Consider the following 22,953-nt stretch of genomic DNA (forward strand, 5'->3'; position numbering starts at 1 on the left):
TACAACATATCCTTTGCTGTCTAAAATGGTGAACTTCTAAGTTAACAAAAATGATAAATTCCAACTGATGCAGAAATATGAGTCAAATTAATTACATGAGTGGCAACGAGAACTATTGTTGAGCCACTGTTTTATTATCCTTTTTATAGTATAAGTTTTGACTGCAATTCTCTCATAAAACAATTTTGACTGTTTTAAACATCAATAAATCAGAGGATGCAGGCAGAGTTGACAGTCATGAGTTGCAATAATATTAAGTAGGTGATGTCTAAATCAATATGCAGTACTAAACATCAATGGCAAGATATCGAATATTTCAAAAAGCGAACGTTTTCAGCAAAATCAGTAAACACAATCGTGTTATGCTAAAACAAGATAAATGTCACTCTGATCCTTAATTACCATCTGTTTCTTAAATGTTTACCAAAATTCACCAACTAATAAATTGCATAAATTTTATTTCTACTCTAATAGATATTGATTAGAAATGAAAACAGGAAAACATGATTTTCTCCTTTTTCCCTTTGAAATTACCATGAACCCGGAAAAAATCGGATATGAATAGCACACAATATGCAGTTGACCCTAGGACATCTTCATACAAATATTTTGCTCATCACCGAGTGGCCGTAAAACTGCCAAAATTACCATTGCTTATGAGGAAACTCACCATCACAGTTGTCTACTCTCGGGAATTTGATGTCGGTTGTGATCTTTAGCCGTACAAGACAAGAAAGGAATTCTTCATGACAGAGGGTCACCTCGGCGCTCAGTATCACTTCGTTGTTAATGACGTCACCGTTGAAGATGAGATCGGCACTGAGTCCAGCAATTGTCAGTAAATGTATGCTATGATCATGACCTATAAGGAGAATATAAGCATTCCTGACAGGAAAATGGATCATAATGTGAATATGATAATGTATGGTATATAGCCGTCATCCATAATATAAATAATGATTCCCAAAGAAATCACTGTTGTGTATCATGTTAATCAAACGGTTTATCAGTTTTGAAAAAGAGACTCTCTAAAGCTCTTGTCTTTTTTTTTAATTTTAAAATAAATAACTAGCGTTTAGATAGACATTATATTCTCGTTTGCCTTCAGGTAAACGAACGACCATAAACTGCGTCATAATATGGTTTCGCCATAAAATCTAGTGCGTGACAGAGAGCCAATATTCTGTTGTATAATACTGCGAATAAGCAACTAACTGTTATACAGTAAATGTTATATAAAAAATACGCTATGAAAAGAAGTCCAGGGTTGAAAATCTTAATTAAGATATGTAGGAGTTGATTAATGAGAGGTGCTGTAGGTGTTTACACACTGGAGTGTGTAAACATCAACGTTAACTAACTGATATGGATTTTTTCTTAGGTTTATTGGATACAATAGCGTGTATTACCTTCACTCATATAATAAATACACTATCTTACTAAGTGTTCATTTCATTTGAGATTTTATGAAACGAGTCTTAGTTTTTTTTTAATTTTTGCAAGCCTTGGCGAGCAAATATTAAAACTTCGAGATGAGTTTCATAAAATCTCATATGAAATGAACTTTTTTAGATAAAAAACTTTTTTATCACATAACTACAAAAACCTATAAAAAGAATTTCACGTCAAAATGTATTCTGAAAATTTAGTGGAGGCCGCCATTTCATCCCACCGTCCTCGTAATCCTGACGTCATTTTATTGTGTCTAGCATCGCAATGGTTTTGCAGCCACTGAAAATTGTTCTAGGTCGTATTACACAAGTAACCTATGCAAAAATATCTTACAGGCAAAATCACAGGATATCAGGCGGATTACGTGATTAAAAGGTGTATGATTGTCACAGGTAGGATGTACACGATTTCCACGGAAGTGGATGTGTCGCCTGTATAGCATCACAAAAAATAGTTAGTTATTTACAGTTGAAAATATTGTTAAATAATTAGGTGAAGTTATCAAGTCCCGTTACTCTTGCAAATATTGATGGATCTGACCAGTATCGAACCCACCTAAGATCTCATTGATATTTATTTATTATGGCCAGGTTGAGAGGGCACTATTGCCTCATAGTATTGTCGAGGGATGGAATAGTACCCGAGCCGAAGGCGAGGGCACTATCCCATCACGAGACAATGCTATGAGACAATAATGCCCTTTCAACCAGGCCATAATGGGTTTAGTGCATCACCCTGACATGAGACCGTTTTTCATGTCATCGTAATAGACGCACGTCAAGCGATACCTCACGACGCTATTTTCATTTTCACACCATGTTGTTTTGTTTTGTTTTGTTTTGTTTAGTTTTACGTCCTATTAACAGCCAGGGTCATGTAAGGACGTGCCAGGTTTGTTGGTGGAGGAAAGCCGGAGTACCCGGAGAAAAACCACCGGTCAGCGGTCAGTACCTGGCAACTGCCCCACATGGGATTCGAACCCGCATCCCAGAGGTGGAGGGCTTGTGGTAATATGTAACACCATGTTGTTACGTTTAAAGTACAACATATGAATTGTCGCAGAAATCTTGGATTCTATAAAAACGGGATTCAGTTTCATGAAGATTAAAGGTAGATTCTAGATAAATATAGAACATGTGTGAATTGTCTTTTGTGGAAAAGCAACATTTGCTTCCTTCCCCGCACACAACAGCCTGTCCGCCATCTTGAAGTCTTGGTCGAAGCGCAACGTTATAATGATGTCTTGTAATGGTGACGTCACAATACATTCACGTTCAATTTCGCGCCTATTCAATAGTGCCCGCTTGCCCGGGCGGCACTATCTCAAATAGTAACCATGTGTGTAGCCAATCAGATTCAAGTAGTTTGTCACGTGATATACTCTAAAGCAATATACCAAATGTGGTTGAAATCGGATAGTAAATACTAAAAGTAATCGAGATTTTGACGATTTTAAGGTCTCGTTTCTCTTGCAAATATTGACGGATTTTGCCCAGTATCAAACCCATGTAAGATTTCATTGATATGAATCAATACATCAAATGTGGTTGAAATCGGACAATAAATACTAAAGTATTCGAACGGAAACCATGGATTTATCTGTTTTGACGATTTTAAAGTCACGTAACGTTTGCAAATATTCACGGATTTTGATACTTATTGAACTCATCCGAGATCTCATTGATATCAAACAATTTATAAAGTTTGGTTGAAATTGGATGATAAATTTTTAAGCTATCGACCGGAAATCATAGATTTATCTGTTTTGACGATTAAAAGTCTAGTATCTCTTACAAATATTGACGGATTTGGCCATTATCGAAATCGTTTGATATCACATTAATATAAAGCAATACACCAAATTTGGTTGGAAGCGGACAATAAATACTTAAGTTATCGCACGGAAACCGTTTCCCGGACGCCGACATAAGTAGTGATACAAAAGTGTCGCCCTTGCGTTGCAGGCGACACAAATACGGCATTTGACCGTCACCCATAATATAAAATTGAAGATGTAACCGTGACCGTCAAAAACATGATAAAAATATGACATATTACCGTAGTCTAAGTAGCAGTGTATGCTGTGCTAGTATTTCTATTATTTATTATTTTACTATATCAAACATTTACTTTAAATAACCATATCTTACCGTCTAAACCGATGCCATGGTCTGCAGAATTGACATTTATTTGAAGCTTCCAATCACATGGCCTTACACTGATATCGACAGACACCATTTTCATGACTGAACCATATGGCAGCATCAATTCACAAGATAATCCCAAACAGTCAGCGTGAACCTGGCATAAGTGCCCCATCCCTTTGTTCAGACCATCACGAAATGTTGGACAAACTAGTTATAAAAGAAAAGAAAAGAATCGAGATTTTTTCCTACTTTTTTTTGCTTCACAATACCAAAATATATGCATGATTGGACTCCAAAAAGTTTATATTAGCGTTAAAGTACTGTAGATGGTATCCTTATTGAGAGTCATGTCGCGAAACATAAACTCCCGCGAAACCAAAGCACTTCACGTTAGGGAAATCTTGCAATCATGCATCCGATATATTATATTACATGATTTTTTAAATGAACAAAAAATAAATCCAGGTTAATTATTACTACAACGCATTAAGATAATGGATGGTTTCACGTTTTGTTAAAAAATATAAAAACAGTTTTTTCCAAACTGAAAATAAAAATAAATAATCATTTTGATATTGATATATACGGTAACTTACTACTTTCAGTCATTGAGAACAGCTTGTTGATCATCGAGTACTTGTCTCCTAGCCCTTTTGCAGCACCACCGAGAACGTTCCGAAGTTGTGGAATTGATAATGATCCAGCGGGAAGAGATGGCATAGTGTTCATTGCCCCAGAAAGCTTATGAATGACGTTGTTGAAATCCGTCGCTAGTGCCGGACTTAGAATATCAGTTACTTTCGACACCGAATACTTCTTAAGATCGATGATATCCAAGATATTTGGTACTTTCATGCTAAAAATAAATAATAAAGTATGTTTTGTAGTGGTTTAAAGATGCTCCACCGCCGACAGAGCATAAATGGTATTCATCATTTGAACCATAATTGGTGTTTAATCGTGTATATTTATGCCTAATTAACACAAAAAATAGCATAAGATAATTTATTCGCCTTTGATGGATGCGCAATCATTACTTCATTCCATATAGTGCCACGGATTTTTTTCTGGATGCAATTAATTTTTTTTCATATTTTTAAAGTAAAATTAGAAGCTCAAACTTTTCAATGGTGGTAATGATGTAAAGTTAGTAACTTTTATAACTGAAGAAAAATACTAAATCGTCTGCTCCTGTTTTTGATAGTGAAAAAAATACCATTTGTCAGCGGTCGAGCATCTTTTAGTATAAAACCAACAATTAATATTAACAAGTTTTACAAACAAAATACTTAAATAATTCAGAGTTTAAGTTTCAACTAAAATATAAACGAAACTTTGAGCGACTATGGAAAAGGGGAAATCAAAATTAAGACCAAACATTCGAAACCGAACAAATTCATAATTAGAAATTGTCAAATGGCGATTAATGAATTAACCCACTTACCAGTCTTAACCCTTTTATTTAGGTAACAATGGTTCTGAGAATATATATTGACAATAGTTTTAAGTGATTTACTAGTAATTTTAAACCCTTACTTGTCTCCAGAAAACATATTTTTCAGGTCAGAAAATGAAGACAGCGAATCTTTCATTCCACTCAGGAAACCACTCCCGACGTTTTGCGATGAGTCTGGGTTAAAGTCCGGTTTGTATGCCGGCTCCTTGGCTGGGTCCATGTTATTGATGTCATTGTCGTTAATGCTGCTATCAACCTCCTCTGTCTCTTCATCGGCCCCCTCCTCATCTAACGCTCCGGCTTCGATGACCTGATCCATTATTATCAAAGACAGTTCGTTGCATTCTTCTATCCACTGCGGCATTGGCATGAGTCTATCCAAATACGGAGAGGGGTCGACGTAGTTGTAGTCTTCGTCTGGTCTTGGAGGACCCGTAATCCTCACTCTCATAGCCAAGTGGATATAATTGGGCATGCATGGAGATTTGTCGGCTCTTCCTATCTTTATACCTGCATCAACGTATGTCCCGTGAGCAGAGACGATTTTGTCAGGTTCGACATTATCTAGCACGATCTCGAAACTCTGAAAGTCGGCATCTGTAGGTATTATAAGGAGCTGTGTTGAAGACCTCTTGTACACCATTCCATTTACCGGACATGGAACCTGTGATTCGATTTAATATTTTAATTGTTATTGTGTTTTTCAAATATTTGAAAAATGCAAACATCAAACGACCGGTTCCTTTTTACAAATATGTTATGGTAACAATAATAACATAATAATTTACAATGTACAACTATATTCAGTCTTTTTTAAACGATTAAATGTATTAAAAATAATAGTCTGAAAAAGCAACAACAACCAAAAAAAAATAAAAGGCTGAAACAAACCGTTTACTGTTGATATTTTTTGACCTAATGTAATATTGACATCTATAATTCGCATGCAAACTCTTACATTATGATCATAAAATGAATATTGAATTAAAGATACTGTACCGCTGTCGAATGATATGATCCTGTCTCCAAAATAGGAGCAGACGAATTAATATTTTTCTTCGGTTGCAAACGTTCCTTACTTTATACGATTACCACAAATGAACAGTTTGAGATTAAAAATAATGAATTGCGTCACAAACAAACTCCATTAAAGTATGCCCTATATGGAATGAAGTACTGATTGTGCATTCACCAAAATAAAAACAAATTATTTGATATGTCTACTGTTTTAATTAGACAACATCAGTTATTTATAAATTACGAGTATCGTTTATGCTCTGTCAGCGGTGGAGCGTCATTAATGTCATAATGATGTACATCAACTTATTATATTGTTCATTGGTACAGTAACATATCAACAATTCCGAGGATCACTAATTGATGAAAATTAATGAACATACAGAATATACTCACCCTCGACCTTCTGTTGAGAATGACATTCACTCCTGTAGTTTTGTACAGTCCTGCAGAGTCAGTGGGCCACACTCCCTGTCCGCACTTGGCATCTTCTTCACGGCGACGTGTAGGGAATTTTATGTTAAACTTGGGACCAAATATCTTCTGTATCATTGACTTGGCTTTGATGATCCTGATTACGCAAACATGAAAATATAATAAGGTAGCAATCTCCAGATATCTCGTTATCAATATAATCGTATCAAGTTATTTTAGTTATCTTTTGGATCATTTATATGCTTAAAAAGTGGTTACTTTTAAATTAAACGCTACGATTAACCGGTACATAGGACAAATTAATTTCTGTATGACGTGATAATGTATGGTACGTAACAAACATCACGTTAAAATATGACGTTACAAGTATTAAAAGATAGGACTAATCGACGGTATATCGTACTTTGCAGACGTCGTTTTAGGATTTCGAAACCCCGTATTGACACCGTAAGACAGGCAAATTAATAATTCTGAATTTATGGTTTAATTGAAAGTAAGCTACATACATATCACGCAGGAATTCATATGTAGACTTGATTCCCTGAACCACATCCATGACTGAGTTAAACGTGTCTATGACTGGTTTGGCGAGTTCATATAAATCATTGAGTGGTCCCATCGCCTCTTTGAAGTCTTGAATCAGCTCCGCCTTGATTTCTCCTGCCTGTTCTTCCTGCAAATAAGTTACCAACTGAGTAAGCGTATCAGTAACATTGATTTTATCATGTAATAGAGCCGATTTCGATCACATTTTGACATTTTATAAAATTTCAACTAACATTGTAATACTTTACTTAATGAAATTACTCTTAACCACCAACGATAAAAACAGTCATTCCATTCACTTTATAAAGAGCGTACGATAAAGGAAACTCTATCTTAGGTTATATTTTTAATATACATATTTACGTTTATTAAGAACTACACATCTCCAGTATCAAAGCATTTTGTCCTTACCATATGTTCTATCCCATCGGACACAGTCATGGACACATGTTCTATTGTAGAACCGACTATTCCGTCAGGCCCTGGTTTTGCCAGTCGTGCTAAGAAGTCGTGAACGTCAGATATGATTCCAGCAACCTCTTCGCCGATTGTCATCCAGTAAGGTGTCTTACCTTTTATAACAAATAAGGATTGCAGGTAAAGATAGACAATTCATTATATATCACTCAATATTAATTGAGAAAATAAATTGCAAAATTGTTTAAGCTTATTATCATCCTGTTTAAAATGTATTAGGTTTTGGAAATTGAAACTGATCAGTTTACACATAAACTCTCTATAAAAAGCACATATCAATATTTAAAAGAACGTCAGAGAATCACTCTCACTTAACCTGCTTGTAATTAAATCGCACATTTAACAAGATATATATATAAATTATTCCTAATATCGATACCTTTTAGGAAGAAGCATGCATCGAGCACTTGATTTTTGACATCCAAGAACATTGAAATTGCCATTTTGATACTGAAAATGAAATGCAAAACAGACATTAAGCAAATACTTGTTAATATATAGATTGATAAAAACATATAAATGATTGGATTTTTTACTTGCGTACACAAAACGCGATTAGTACCTGTTAACTCAAAATTAATAAATCAAACATGTGATTTATTTAACCAACAAAATTGCAATTAACTAGCTACATAATCAAAGTCATATTATTTAATGCATTAATATCTCATACTTCATTAACGCCTTCGTCATTCCAGACATAGCTTGAGACGGGTTGGAGAGTACAGATTTGACAGACGAAATTATGGTAACGATTGAGTCCATTAACTGCTTGCCTATATATGGTAGTGTGATCGTTACAGCATCAACCACGGTCTGGCATCAAAAATGAAAAAAATGAAATTCAAATAATAATATAAAACCAAATTACATAGATAGAAAACCGATAATTTCGAATTGCATTACCTAGAGTTAACATTATTTTAGAATTATCTTATGGAAATTGTAAAAGTAAAAAAGAAAGATCCAATACAAAGTTATTTTGAATAAAGTGAATTCTATAAGGTTTTTTTATTTATATTTACATTGACGTTTCTTTCACTGTTGATAAACAAATGCATGTTAAGACTAAAATTAAATGATATGTCACCAAAGAACAAAAGAGTATTTCAACTCACATTATAAAACCCCATAATGTCATCTCTGACATCTTCAATAAATGTCTTGACGCGGACTACGACTCGTTTGATGTCATCTAGCCAGGGTAAGCCACCGAAGTCAGCAACCTTCTTCATCAGGGCCACAAACTTGTCTGCTGCTGCCTTAATCACCTGAGGTAGATTCTTCACAGCACTGACGAGGCTGTTGAACATTTTCTGAATACCTCCGTCTCTAAACGTCTGTACCATGGTTTTGAAATCGTGTACAGCTTTTTTTATTGGATCTACGGTGTTTTTCATAATGGTGTCAAATATGTTCACCAATTCTTTGACACCATTGATACCAAAATCCTAGAAAAAAACAAATTGTAATTTTGTGACAATCGTAAACAAATTAACGCTCATATTTGTCGAGAACGTATGATACCTACATGATATACTATTATTAAAATACTGATTAGGGATGCTATTTCGAAAGACAAATACCTTATTCCAGATACTTTTTTATCATCAAATGTGCCAGCGTTCTGTTAACTTACTGCATTCTCAAGAAATCAAGAGCGTTATTCAAGCATAAACTGTGTAATATTTAAACGTGATCGAGTGATTTTGATTTTTCATTCATTTCTGCTTTCATAGTTGAATCCAAACAATTTATCATTTCATTTAGCAATTGAATTATATGAGAGAAGAAAATCAATTGATTAACACTATCCATATAATCTATAATTCATTAACTGTATCATATACATAGATAATAAATCAATTTGTTTAGATTTTTATATTATATTACAACTATATAATTATATTTTTTCTAACAAAATCTTCAGTTTTTGATAAAATACCATATGCAAATAATATTAGTTTTCTGATAACGTTACAAATGGATCGAATTTAAACAATACCTCATTGTTTAATTACCTTGAGAACGTTGAGATCGTATCCAATGTGTCCCTGGTAGCAGGCTAAGGCGTTAAATACGTCGACTTTGATGTTCAACATACCACAGTAAGCCTTTATAAAGGCTGTATTGTACGAATCGATCAGAAAGTGACCCTGGAGAGGCTCTAGGGAAATATAGAAATACATTCACTGTTTATCATTGACCAGTGAGAGTATAAATAAGAAATATAAATAAATAAATAAAAAATAAAACAAATGAACAAAAAAACGTATTGTATGCATATCATGCTTAGATGGATTTTTGTCAATGCGTTTATTGTGCAATAAAAATAAAAAGACGAGCTCTTAAAACATTGTATAAATCAAGATTTCTTTGTACTCGTTTCTTTTAATATTGTTAATATGTACTTTCACTGGTTCGTAGAAATACTCAATCTCGATAATTCCCGACAAAACTTACTTAATTCTAGTTCCATCCTATTTCTTATTGTGAGTCCAAACGAAGCTCCAACATCACTAGATCCGATCTGTTTATCCCAGTTGATGCCCGGTATTGTAATAGCCATCCGAAAGCCTCCCGTCGTGTCAATATCGATGAGTCCTCGTTTAAGCCTCACTAGAGCCGGATATGAGTAGTTTTTCCTGCAATAATTCAGCAACTTGGTAAAATTTTTGTCTAAGAATTGATGCCTTTTATCGCATATTCCGAAATAGCATAAACGTTTTCCGTTGTCGTTCCTTTGTTAACAATCTTGTTCTCGGAGAAAAAAACACCGACCAGCGGTCAGTACCTGGCAACTGTCCTGCATAGGATTCGAACTCGCGACCAATCGGCGAAAAGTTTGTCTAGGTACCTTTACCACTAGGCCACCGCGGCCCCTTGATCTTCCCATATTTTGCTAAATAAGCAATTTTTTTTGCTAAATAGGCAAAATATTAACACATAGAAATAACTGAAAAGAATTATAGATTATGAAAGTACTTGTAGATACTTAAGAGACAGTCAACTTAGATAGTAGTTAAATGCTTCAAGAAATCCGGTTATTAGAGTTATCATGTGAAATGAGGTTGACATTAAGTATTCCCAGTACTAATAAAATACTTTGAAATATAAACAATGTATTCGAGTATAATAAGTTCGAGTTAATGTCATTGGATACTTGTGACATCCTTTCTCTTACCAAATGCTTAGTAAATCACAAAGTTGACTATACGTTTAATTGATCGGTAAAATCTTCAGTAAGCCAGTATTGTGTGAAAAAATAAATAAAGAAATATTTTAAAAGTGTTTTTGTCTATCAATGCATCAAGCATTACACCAAAAACAAAAACATGGCATATTATATTTGAAGTTACCTTCCATGCAGACTTTTCATTCATTCATCGGTAATAAGAAGTTTTATATATTTTTTGAGTGCGGGAGAGAGAAAAAAGAATAAGAAAGGAATACTTTGGAATGGAAGAGGGGAGACTTAAAATAATTTACTTACGTTAGTACCATATCATAATGTTCCGGGAGTAGAGTCTTCCCTCTCGGGTGATGGGTAAATGCCTTCAGCGAGAGTTCCTTCACTAAGTCATGGTCATCGTACAGGGCCGTATGCAGTAAGGCGTTAGCACTCTGAAATATATCCATAAATATTCATCTTTTACCGAAATTGACGTTATGTTCTCCTAATGTGAGTAAATATTTATCTTAAGACATAATATTTTAAAATTAAATTCGAAAAAAAAGAACAAATAATTTTCAAGAATGGTCATTATTGTATATTTATATCAGAAAATAATTCATAAATCTTTCAAACAATTGTTATTAAAATCTACAACTTTTGAAAAAATCTTAACATCAATATGAAGTTATATCAACTCATTTTATAATAAAATAGTTTTAGTCTTATCCAAATTTGTCTGACGGAGCACCACAGCATGGTGCTTTTTTAGTTTAACGTCCTATTAACAGCCAGGGTCATGTAAGGACGTGCCAGGTTTGTTAGGGAAGGGAAGCCGGAGTTCCCGGAGAAAACCCATCGACCAGCGGTCAGTACCAGGCAACTGCCCAACTTCGGATTCGAACTCGCGACCCAAAGGAGGAGGGCTTGTGGAAATATGTCTAGACATCTTAACCACTCGGCCACCGTGGCCCTTCAAGACATGGTAGTAAAATATAGATCGTATTCCTTGAACCAGTACGACTAAAATATTTCTGGGTCGCATAGGGTTACTTTAAAGACTACCCTGGACGGACATTAAAACTACATGTAGTGTCAATGAACGGATGAATATCACATATACGAATTTTAATAAGTCACACACCGTATGAAAAAATTGATTTGGATATAAGGATTTATGTTTGTAAAGTTTTTTTTATAATTTTTCTCATTACTAGACCTATTAATCATTTCAAAACCTTCTGTGCATGCTTCCCCGACCTTTGACCCGTTCATGAATATAAAAACTAGCAAAACACGTGCTTTATTACACGTGCGAGAATACGTAACACCCTCTTTTTTCGTACCTTGTTACACTTAAATTGCCTCAAACCGAGAACAGCAGCTCGTCTCCAGGAAGATGTCCCCTGGTTGGGTTGTAGATAAGATAGGATGTGATCCAAAGATCGCTCCATTCCCGAGTTCCCCAGGGAGTTGATGAACACCAGTTTAGTGACGATGTGGTTCATTCTGGGTCGATCCACTTCCGTCACGGATCGCTTCCTTCTTTGCTTAAGAATTGGTGCTGATTTAGCTGAAACGAAGTATCTTAGAATTATAGTGAGACAAAGAGGCATGTGATTGTGTCACTTCTTCCAAACATGTTCAACGTGAAACACGGACATGTATGGTAACAATACATACTTTCGTTATGAAGTCCAAGCCAAGCTTCTAATTTTGAAATTATGGTGTCAGATCTTTCTGGATCTGTCTTCCTGATGGCTTTAGCTAGGGATCCAAGTGTTAAACAAGCTCTCCTTTGGGTCTTCGTCAAAATCTCACTTCCTACAACATTCAATTAACAAACAGATGAAAATGTGACCTTCTGTTGTTTTTTTATTATTCATTTAATACAATTTTTATTTATATTTAATTCTGATTGAATTATTACCAAACCATTTGTATCATTTCTCACCATGAAACTCGTTGTCCTTCCCAAAACAAATATGCTCTATCTTCATCACCAGTTCCTGAAATAACCATCATCGTCGCCAGTTTAGAAATAAGTATGGAATTCGACAAGGTTGGTCTTTATATCAGCCTACTAAAAGCTATCATGCAATTTTAAAACAACCATCGACATCATGTAATGAAATAAATACGCCATTGTTTATGAAGAATAGTTTATAAATTATCTATGTATCGGAAGATGACTTTCCATTTAGCTAATATTTTTCATACTCTTAGGAAATAGAAACCAATGGGGATTTTTGTATCAATTCCCCCAAATATAAATTTATATATCCATGAAATAATTTATGAAAGAATATAAATAATCTTGATATTCCAAGAACGTGGAAACCACTGATCAACACTTTGAAGCAGATAAAACTGAAACAGATCTACATGAAACGAAATCCGAACAACAAAATTAATATATCAAATCTAAATTTAAATTGTTAGCTATAACATACGACTGTAAGAATGAGAACACATAATTGTGTCTATAATGATATAAGTAACAGACCAATAAGCTGTAACAGCACATAAATAAAACATATTATGATCAATAAACTGAACCTACATTCTTCATTTTACTCCTAGTAGAAAGTGATTGTAAAGGAGAAAAACAACAGGCATATATTCTGCATTCAAATTTTCATTTAAATTTAAGACAGGGAGAATGAGAAAAGCATAAGCTATACGATATACTGAGAAAAAAAACTAATAATAGATGTAATAAATAAATAACAAATATAAGGATTGTGAAAATGAGAAAGACATAATCTATACAATATATTGAAAAACACAAAAAAACAAATAACATATATAACTACATTCCATAGATTGCCTTTAAGGACAACGAGAAGGAGAAAAACAGAAGGTATACAATAATTATGTTATGAAAAAAATATTAATCAAAACAATTAAATCATATTTTGTTCCACTTACAGGCAATGGCGATTCTAAGTTGATTAGATGCACTAAGATTCTGAACGCCTCTTTTTCGTTGAATTCTTCTTCGCTCAGCGTCAGGTACTGAAGTAGCAGCCTCTGAGAAAACTCATCTCCCTTTCCTCCCACGAAATCAATGAACAGTGACCGCTGGTCAGCACAGACGGTATTGTTGACGTCGCAGACCACAGCCAAGGCTTGAGTTACCAGTGTCTCGTAGTCCTCATCATGGAGGCCGAAGACAATAGTCCGGAGTTGTCGCACGCATGCCGTCCTGTTCGCTGAATCTATTATATAGACAAATAAAACAATATTTTACAATTTGTACATACCGTTATTTACATCATAACAGATCTTAATTCTAAGCACAATGGCGATTAAACTATGACAAATTATAGCAAATTATATTTTTTCTGGCGATGTTTGTAAGAATGTCTTCAAAGAAATTTGAATCAGCCTATTTTAAAAAGGTCGGCATTGCCCATGTATCTAGTAAATAATTATCCATGTAAAAGGAAAGGGTCGGGGTGGATTTTACATAGTTTTAAATACTGGTTCGATTCCTGGTCGGGGCACTGGTCATGGATGTGTATTTTGTCTTGTTCTTAGCTATTGGCGCCCATTCAAAATAACCCTCGAAAGTCTGAGAGTCTCGGGTTGAGAATTAAGAAAAACAAGGGGAGCAGTGTAAAAATAGCGGGTCGACTTGCTTTTTACATAGACATAGTGTTAAAACGGCTTAGCCAATAAAGCATGTTTTTGGCTAAGTCGGTAGAGCCGCATATTTCCACACCGGAGACCCGGGTATGATTGCTGGTCGGTTAACTAGGTAGACATCATATTTGTTTGTCCCTGGTCTTCTTCATTTTATACATATTATTCTACGATTCTGTGGAACATATCCTACATGTGGTGTACCGTAATTTCCTGCATATTGACCACGGATTACATCAGCAAATGCTTTATGCAAGCTATATGTAGTAATTATTACGGGTTATCTTAATATAACTTTACGGAAACCATAGCATATGTATGATTTTGCTTCCCACGTACTATACTTTGGTCCGGGTAATACACATTAATTGATTTAACCATATTTCTTACTATTGTGAAATGTACTTTTAAAGGAAGACAGAAAGGTAACGCCGTATGCATTACACGATTTGCATGTGTAGTTGAACAGGAACGATCATATTGTTTGTTCGTACTTTAAAAATCAATATATCACTGTCAACAAGGGACAACATTTTCCCACACTTCCTTGTCCAGCATACCTACATATCAAATAATGACTTATTTATAGTACATCTTAACGTCGAGTTGAATAATAAAAGCTTTGAATACATTTCAAAATATGCATTGTAATGTTTACACGTGTCTTACGTAATTTGATTGATTATAGCTACCTGTTAGTGGCAGTGCAAACATATCATAACTAAACGTACAATACGGCATAAATCATATATCTTGTTAACTATACTTGTTAACTTCCTGATCTTGTATACTTTTGAACAATGTTATAACAATTGGTTTTCAAGCTGCCGACCAAACCGTCAGGATACCGCACGTGACTTTGCATTTTGTATTATGTATGCTACGACATTTTTAGCGGCATCGAATAGGCACACGTGCGCTTGCGAGCATGAGGCATGGCTACATACTGCCTGGCGATCGGCCAATGTTCATTTTAAGATATATATAAAAAATATACTTATTCCTGATGATTAAATTTCTATATATAAAAAAGTAAATGAATAAAAATGATAAAAATGATTTGTTCTTCAAGATATCTTTCGTACGGCAATAGGAGTACAATAGGGAACACCTTTAGCCATTTTATTATTTTCAGTATATATAGGTGATACGGTACATTATTCATTATTCGTGCCCTTTTATTTGAAGACATCGTTTACATTTGCTTGAGTCTAAACACATATATTTCTCACAAAATTTACTGGTGAATAAAAATTACCAAAAATCCTAAAAAAAAAGACAATATTATATACAAAACATATGGTTTATCTGTATACTAGTTGTTTTTTATTACATTACGATATCATCATACGATGCAATATATATGTAACATAGCCTGTTCATTGAAAATATCAAACTGTTCAACTTGAGCCACTTAAAACGAAACTCGGGACTGTAAACTATAAGAAATGAATATATATGAAATAGAATCTCTCATTTCTTATACACAGCAAATATTTCATCCCTCTTCCTGCAACATATTTTTGTAAAAGCAAATGCAAACTTTTTTTTTGCGCTGGCCTACAGTTTTCAAATTCTATATTATATTTAAGAGGGTGGATAATGAAAATTGTATTTGATGGTTTCACTCACGTTTATCTGGATTAGCCCGAATACATTTGAGAGCGGTTTCCATTTCTTCACTAATTTGCTGCAGCGTTGTTTTATTCACTTTCTGAAGCATAAATTCATGTAAAAAACCACAATGCTTTTGTATGGTAAAGATATACACAACAATATGATAGTACATCTACAAGTACTCATGTATTAGTATTACATATTGATCAGAATTATATTAAGTTAAACCTCTATGACATCACTGACTTATGATAAAAATGATACAATCTGAACACAGTAGATATTATACATATATTCCTTTATAAAATTTTGCCCTTGAAAATAAGATCTTGCATACCTTTTTTTGTATGTTCCACTATAAAGAAGTTACAAGCAGCCGTGTCGATTCTAATTATACAAGAAAATATGAGTGCATGGAATTTATCATCCTCGATACTCCAGGGGTTACTATCACTGACGATATATCCACTCCTGGAGTATCTTATAGTAAAACTGAAGGCAACACAGATAATTTAATCCTTTGATTATGTGCATCAAAGGAATTTTAAAACGGTACACAGTGGTTGACTGCTTTGAAATTTGGCGTCGCTCTCTCTTAAATATCCAAAGGAAGTATCTGCAGGCCTGTGTTTGGTCTTTTTTTCTCCTGAACTGCCTCCAGTTTTACTAGGTAGTCACGGGATAATCAGTAATAGTAACCCTTGTGATATCAAGGATGTGAATTTGTGCACTTAATCTTAATTACGCAAATGAAAATGTACCGAGGTACGTATTTTAAGTGTTCAATAAACTTACCCCAATCTGTGGCATGAGTTATTTCCAGCGGGAGGAGCACAAAATGAAAATATAAAATGTAAACAATATTATAAACATTTTAATATGGTATTTTAATAATAAACTAATATAGGTTTGACTTCATCAATATATGATTTAAACATACATTTATTCATTGAATTTCATTTTACTGAGTTATGTCAATTTTAAAAGGGAAGTTATATATACATCATTGAAATAGCTGTTCAATTATAGATTATTGGACAAAACGTCTGTTGAACATTTTGGAAATAACATGTTGGGTTGGAAAAACATATGACGGTTAGCTCTATATAGTGATAGCCTTCATTTAGTAAAACGTACCGATTTGATCTGAATGCTGTCATTGGCTAATGTAACAAGGTTTGGATCACTGTTGAATTCGACTGCATGAAGTCTGGTGGTAAAGCAAATAATAAGAATAATGAGCTCTAGTTCTTATTGAAACTCATGTAATAACACTATTGCACTGTAAACCCCTTTATTTTCGCGAGAGATACAAATGTTCGCGAGATTCTGCGCTAGAGATACAAACTTACGCGATACACTGCGCTAGAGATACAAATTTACGCGATATACTGCGCTAGAGATTCAAACTTACGCGATACACTGCGCTAGGGATACAAACTTACGCGATACACTGCACTAGAGATACAAACTTACGCGATACACTGCGCTAGAGATACAAATTTACGCGATATACTGCGCTAGAGATACAAATTTACGCGATATACTGCGCGAGACATACAAATTTATGCGATATACTGCGCGAGAGATACAAATTTACGCATCATACTGCGCGAGATATACAAATTTTCGCGAGCGAATTTTAACCCGAATTTTTGCAAATCGTATGCAGGTATTAAATTGAATACACAAATGTGTGCAAACGTGAATAAGATGGAAATAATGCAGTTGCGTGTACATATTGTATACAAAATAGTGGTTTAGAATAATACATTTAGATTTTGAACTTCATCAACTTGGGGCGTTTTAAACCCCTCTCGTATTTTTTTTAGTTGCAAAGTTTGTAAAGGTCATAAGGTTAAAATGATGACGGTTGGTATAGGATTCAGATAAAATAGATAAATGATTGTTCACCTTTTCTTTGTCAGCTGAAGCTTGGAGACTGCGTTAGAGGAAATTTGCGGAAAATCTGTAATATAAGTTTTTCTATTGTTGATAAAACCATTAAACTTGTGGTAGTATTTAATCTTAGATCTAGAGTGTTTAATGTTATCCTTTTTATTTACTTTTAGAGAACACACCTGATCTCTGCGAATATGTAAACATTACGTTATTAGGAAATACTACACGGATATTTAGAGGCGCATGTACTAGGGCTAGATTCATAGGTTCCAGAAATAAAAGCGACCCGTGACTTGTACTCTACCCTCATAGACCGTTTAGAACTTTCTCACCCCCTCGTTTTAATAGTGAATTGTCGGACAGCCTAGCCATTTTGCCAATCAATCGAATACTTGTGTTATTCGTGATTGTCTATATAAGAACTATATAACTTTGATATACTAACCTCCAGACGACCAATCTTGTATCGGCTCGGCATTCACAGCATTGGTACTGAGAGTATATATCGACATAATTAATTCTTACCATTACCCAGATGGATTTGGTTATTCGAAGATATTCATAAACTTATTCAACATACGAACTAGATCAATAATCGACGTTACTAGTGAGTATGAATCTACATAACATTGTTGTGTAAATTATTAGACTATAATTCAGATGCAAGGTGAACAACGTTCTCTTTTTAATTCAGCATGTTTCTGCGTAATTGAATAGAAACTGCCATATTATTACAGAATTATCAGAAGTAGAACAAAACATGAATGGTTAACTGTGTAAGGAATTAATATCACATTGGTTGTTCTTCCTTTCTGCGAGGACAAACTTTGTTTCTATGTACATTTTACTACGAGGAGACATATCAATTAGTTTAAAATCGGTGATTATCCTACCTTACATTACTAGACTTTGACTGTCGTAGTCTGATGGTGTCGTCTGCCATAACATACTTCACCGTTCCCAGGCTATTGTAGTGCATGGTCTGTAATGAACACACAACAATATGTTTGTGATTTATCAGTATATTAAATATTCTATGAACAAAGAAGATCAACAAAAATGGGAATAAATGTAATAATTTTGAATAAATACTAAGCTATTTGAATCCCTTAAAAACATTGATATTGAAGTAAGGATTGAGAATTGACGTCAGAAACCATGTATCAGATTAAACTTTTCTTCTAAAATGACCTATCAAATGTTAATCTTATGTTACCATTGACAATCAGTTCGCGATGTATCACTATAAATTACATATTGATATATTACTGTAAACTAACCTAATTTCGCAACATTAATTTTGCGTTTTTATTGTTTGACGACATTTTCGAGGCGATTATCTTTGTGATTTATAGTTGAACAACTGTAATTTTACATGTATTTGAACTGTCGTCTCGGCGATTATTTGTCACGAAATATACTCACTCGCAAAATAATCGCTCCCAAAAATAAGTAGGTTTTCAGTAGTTTCTTTAATTGGATATGTGACGTTGTCAATATAATCTGCGAATTAAATAAATTTCATATTTGTCATTATATCAGATGACATTTGTAACCCTTACTTTATTGTGGTTTCTGTGGACGTCAGCACTGCTGTTGTGGGATCGCCTCAGTACCATCCCCTGGGGACCACGTGTCACGCTATACTGGTGTTCCAGGTCACCGGCATGGTCCACCTCACGGTTGCTGAACTCACGTGGGTGGGTACGATGGATCTGTGAGTAAGATAATTGAACCTTGAAATCAGGAATTAATGTAAAGATCTGTGACGGAACGATTCATAAATAATCATACGATTGTCAGAAAAAAATATTCAGAATTATATATATCACGATATATCTTTCTGTTGATATGTATTGTGCGATTCACCAGAAATGTTTTGTATCTTCTAAGATAGATTTCTCGAAATACAACTATAATTATTATCCGGAAGCCTCAGCATAACCCACATTCCCTCCTTACTTAATCACATGAAGGATATCAGTACTGACCCCTACTAACATTAGCCTTTGCTGACAGAGTACAGGTCAGTATAAACCCTTACTTACGTTAGCTTTAGCTGACAGAGTACTGGTCAGTACTTTCTTCAGCGCTATCACTTCCTCGTCATCCGCGTGGTCATAGTGAACCATGGCAACAGTCCCGTCATCGTTCAATCGGAAATAAAACCTAGAAATATAAGTATCAGTAGGTGAAATATGACATAGTTTTATTATAGAATACTTCTATACAAGGCATGTGATAATTGCATTGAAAGAGACAAGAAACATTGTTTAGAATACATTGGCGATATTTCAATAAATAATAGCGTATGTTAAATGTTTATAATTAATATAATAGTGTGAACCCAGATAATAATATTTTTCTCAAAATATGGAAGAATAGTAATTTATAGTAGTACAAAATGCAGATAGAAATGTAATTATAATGCATGTTATTATTGCAGTTCACGTTGCGACAATCCAAATGCAACACATTGCAGATAGGTATTCAGTAATTACCTTTTAGACAAGTCCCATTGATGAGGGTTCTCAGCGACTGAAAATTAAACATTTAAATCTTTGTTTATATCTTCATTACTACATTGCTTCTTCATAACTTTAATACATAACATTTAACCAATCAGCGAGTACCTATCGCATTTTAGTGTTTTAGATTTTCAAACTATTTCAATGATATCGGTATATCTAAAGAGACAGATATCAGCGACCTATTATTGAACCATAGATAAAATGAAAACAAATAATTTTCAAGATATGTCTCCCACTTATTGCACCATATTGCATACATGTTTATTGGTACTGGTAATAATTGAACTTATCGACGTACTGAACAGATGTTCTTAATATTTGAAATGTACTCGTACAAAGTCTACCTTATTAAAATGTTTCCACCATTCATATTTTCAATCGCTAAATGATTATTTTCAGTTTTATAGATTTAAATCAGATAGATATTCATTAAAACCCCAAAAACGATTGTCTTAGGAAATCCAAATATCGACAATGTATGTACCACATTACGATATTTTATCTATCCCTTTGATACCCATCATGAGTAATAAACAACAGTTATATTTTTGTCAAAACTAGAAACAGGCTCCCATCATGGAACATTAAGTCACGAGTTCAATCATAAACAGTTTGTTGATTCAAAATCGTAAATTAAAATATATTGATTACATTGTAAGGGTTATATATATTATGCGTATGGTTATTTATCTATAATCTTTTCGGTGTATTGGCGTAAACAAAATCTGTATCAATAGCAGAGATAATATCATACCATTGGCATACATGGCTTGAAATAAATTTACAACGCCAAGCAAACTGTATGAATCTCTTTGCTAATCTATCCTGACAATGAAGATTCTTTTCTCTTCTGTGCCGCTTGTTAAAGTGATAGTCAACAACCGCGCGGTAATTAGGACGACAGCGGGAAACATCAGATGGCCCGCGTTTGGAAATTTACGACAAATTTAATTTGAAATTGCTTAGGAATTGTGACAATTTTAGTATTAAAGGTAGGCAAATACTTGCAGGGACGCTGCAGACATCAATTTCGTTCTATAGTTAAGGTTTAAAAATTAAAAACCGATTCGGTAAGGTATGTACCTTAAACCTGTTATATATGTACCATAGCCAAACAAATGTTTTGCTCTGGACGGAAGATAAGAATTTTAAGATTATTTCGTATAAATGAACGGTAGGTTTTAATTCTACATGGAGGAACCCATCAGGTGATAACAAACCGAGGCTGCCAGAGAAGTCTTTTTAATTATTTGGTGAAGAAACGAGCACGAAGGGAAGCATATGTTAGTTTAAAAAGTATGATAATAATATATAATTACATATGTAGTACATACACGATATAGAATACTTGGAAATTGGAAAACAAGCTTAAATCTCATATAAATCCAATTCCAGGTTGATATTTAAAAAAAATAACAATTTTGTATGAAGCTGCAAATACCATCCATAAATGATATGGAATTATTTCATGATGCAAATGTGTATGAGTAAAAGGACTTACTGTAACCATCCTCGGAGTGCTGTACAAAGCTATCCAGCATTAGTGAGTGGACATTCTCGGACGAGTGGTTAACGGGACGGATCCGAAACTAGATACGGAAAGGAAGTGTTAAAGTTATGATAGTTAAGCTAAAAGTATTTTGTTTTAAGATGAATCATTATTATAATGATATTTTAATTATAAACCGTATTATAACAACTGAAATTCTTGTTGACCAATTGGAACGATATTATTTGAAAACAATCTCCATCGGTAATTCACATTTTTATACCGGCAATACATACATACTAAACAATTATTTATAATGTAAAATTGAATTAAAGTAAAAAACATCAAACAAACATCTGTATTCTGTATAAACAATGAATTGCAATTAATGCTTTTTCAGCAATATTATATAAATAATTTAGTAATTAAAAAAAGTTATTCTTAAGCTTAAAACGTCGTCCTCATGTTTTCGATAACATTAGAGATAAGCCAAGTCATCAGATCTTAATAAATACAAATTATTGGAGAAATCAAATAGTTTGTTTTTGTGTTGTGTACAGAATAATTAAATACCATGTTGCTTTACATAACTTACCTTCATTATCGTAGTAAAATGATGCATACCAAAAAGATCCGACCTTGACGAATAGGTATAGAAATGATCGAAACCTTTCTCGAAGTAATATGCAACCCCCGGCTGACCAAGACAGCACACCAGAAGGACTACACACCCAAACTGTATAGGGCCCATTGTCGGTAACATTGTACAGGTAAATTGTCTACCTGCCTGCTAAACAGGTAGACTGAACTGACAGACTTGGTCGTCTATGGTTATAGCAAAAATGAGATAAGCATTATTAGTGGGCGTGGTTGTTTATTAGCTACGCCTACTATTGATTTTATATACTCATACCAACAAGTGTATATGTGTGATTGTGTTGATAAATCGATAATTTGATAGTTGAAACTAAACTATGGGCGTGGTTACATGAACCAATCATTTACAGTTTCCAATTGCAAGATTATCTCGGTTAACTTCCTTGTCGGTGAAATGGTTATAAATT

The 22,953-nt window shown here is 34.0% G+C and overlaps 1 protein-coding gene across 1 annotated transcript in view; it reads right to left on the bottom strand.

Annotated features, from left to right (window-relative positions):
* LOC138331255 (uncharacterized) overlaps positions 1-22,698 on the bottom strand; it is a 43,392-nt gene extending 20,694 nt beyond the window's left edge. Inside the window, exons 1-27 of the mRNA XM_069278761.1 lie at positions 22,485-22,698; positions 21,902-21,989; positions 20,371-20,407; positions 19,918-20,038; positions 19,432-19,584; positions 18,763-18,851; positions 18,315-18,361; positions 17,882-17,936; positions 17,105-17,177; positions 15,983-16,064; positions 13,634-13,923; positions 12,657-12,711; positions 12,386-12,526; positions 12,049-12,275; positions 11,024-11,154; positions 9,994-10,175; positions 9,552-9,697; positions 8,649-8,981; positions 8,204-8,346; positions 7,910-7,980; positions 7,465-7,625; positions 7,014-7,180; positions 6,469-6,643; positions 5,136-5,719; positions 4,196-4,455; positions 3,603-3,806; positions 671-862 (exon numbers count right to left, since the gene is read on the bottom strand). Of these exons, the coding sequence (XP_069134862.1) occupies positions 671-862; positions 3,603-3,806; positions 4,196-4,455; positions 5,136-5,719; positions 6,469-6,643; positions 7,014-7,180; positions 7,465-7,625; positions 7,910-7,980; positions 8,204-8,346; positions 8,649-8,981; positions 9,552-9,697; positions 9,994-10,175; positions 11,024-11,154; positions 12,049-12,275; positions 12,386-12,526; positions 12,657-12,711; positions 13,634-13,923; positions 15,983-16,064; positions 17,105-17,177; positions 17,882-17,936; positions 18,315-18,361; positions 18,763-18,851; positions 19,432-19,584; positions 19,918-20,038; positions 20,371-20,407; positions 21,902-21,989; positions 22,485-22,652 (4,375 nt within the window). The 5' untranslated portion in view covers positions 22,653-22,698. The remainder of the gene's footprint in view (positions 1-670; positions 863-3,602; positions 3,807-4,195; positions 4,456-5,135; positions 5,720-6,468; positions 6,644-7,013; positions 7,181-7,464; positions 7,626-7,909; positions 7,981-8,203; positions 8,347-8,648; positions 8,982-9,551; positions 9,698-9,993; positions 10,176-11,023; positions 11,155-12,048; positions 12,276-12,385; positions 12,527-12,656; positions 12,712-13,633; positions 13,924-15,982; positions 16,065-17,104; positions 17,178-17,881; positions 17,937-18,314; positions 18,362-18,762; positions 18,852-19,431; positions 19,585-19,917; positions 20,039-20,370; positions 20,408-21,901; positions 21,990-22,484) is intronic.
* Positions 22,699-22,953: the final 255 nt, after the last annotated feature.

This window comes from Argopecten irradians, chromosome 9, assembly GCF_041381155.1.
Source record: "Argopecten irradians isolate NY chromosome 9, Ai_NY, whole genome shotgun sequence".
NCBI classification, from domain to species: domain Eukaryota; kingdom Metazoa; phylum Mollusca; class Bivalvia; order Pectinida; family Pectinidae; genus Argopecten; species Argopecten irradians.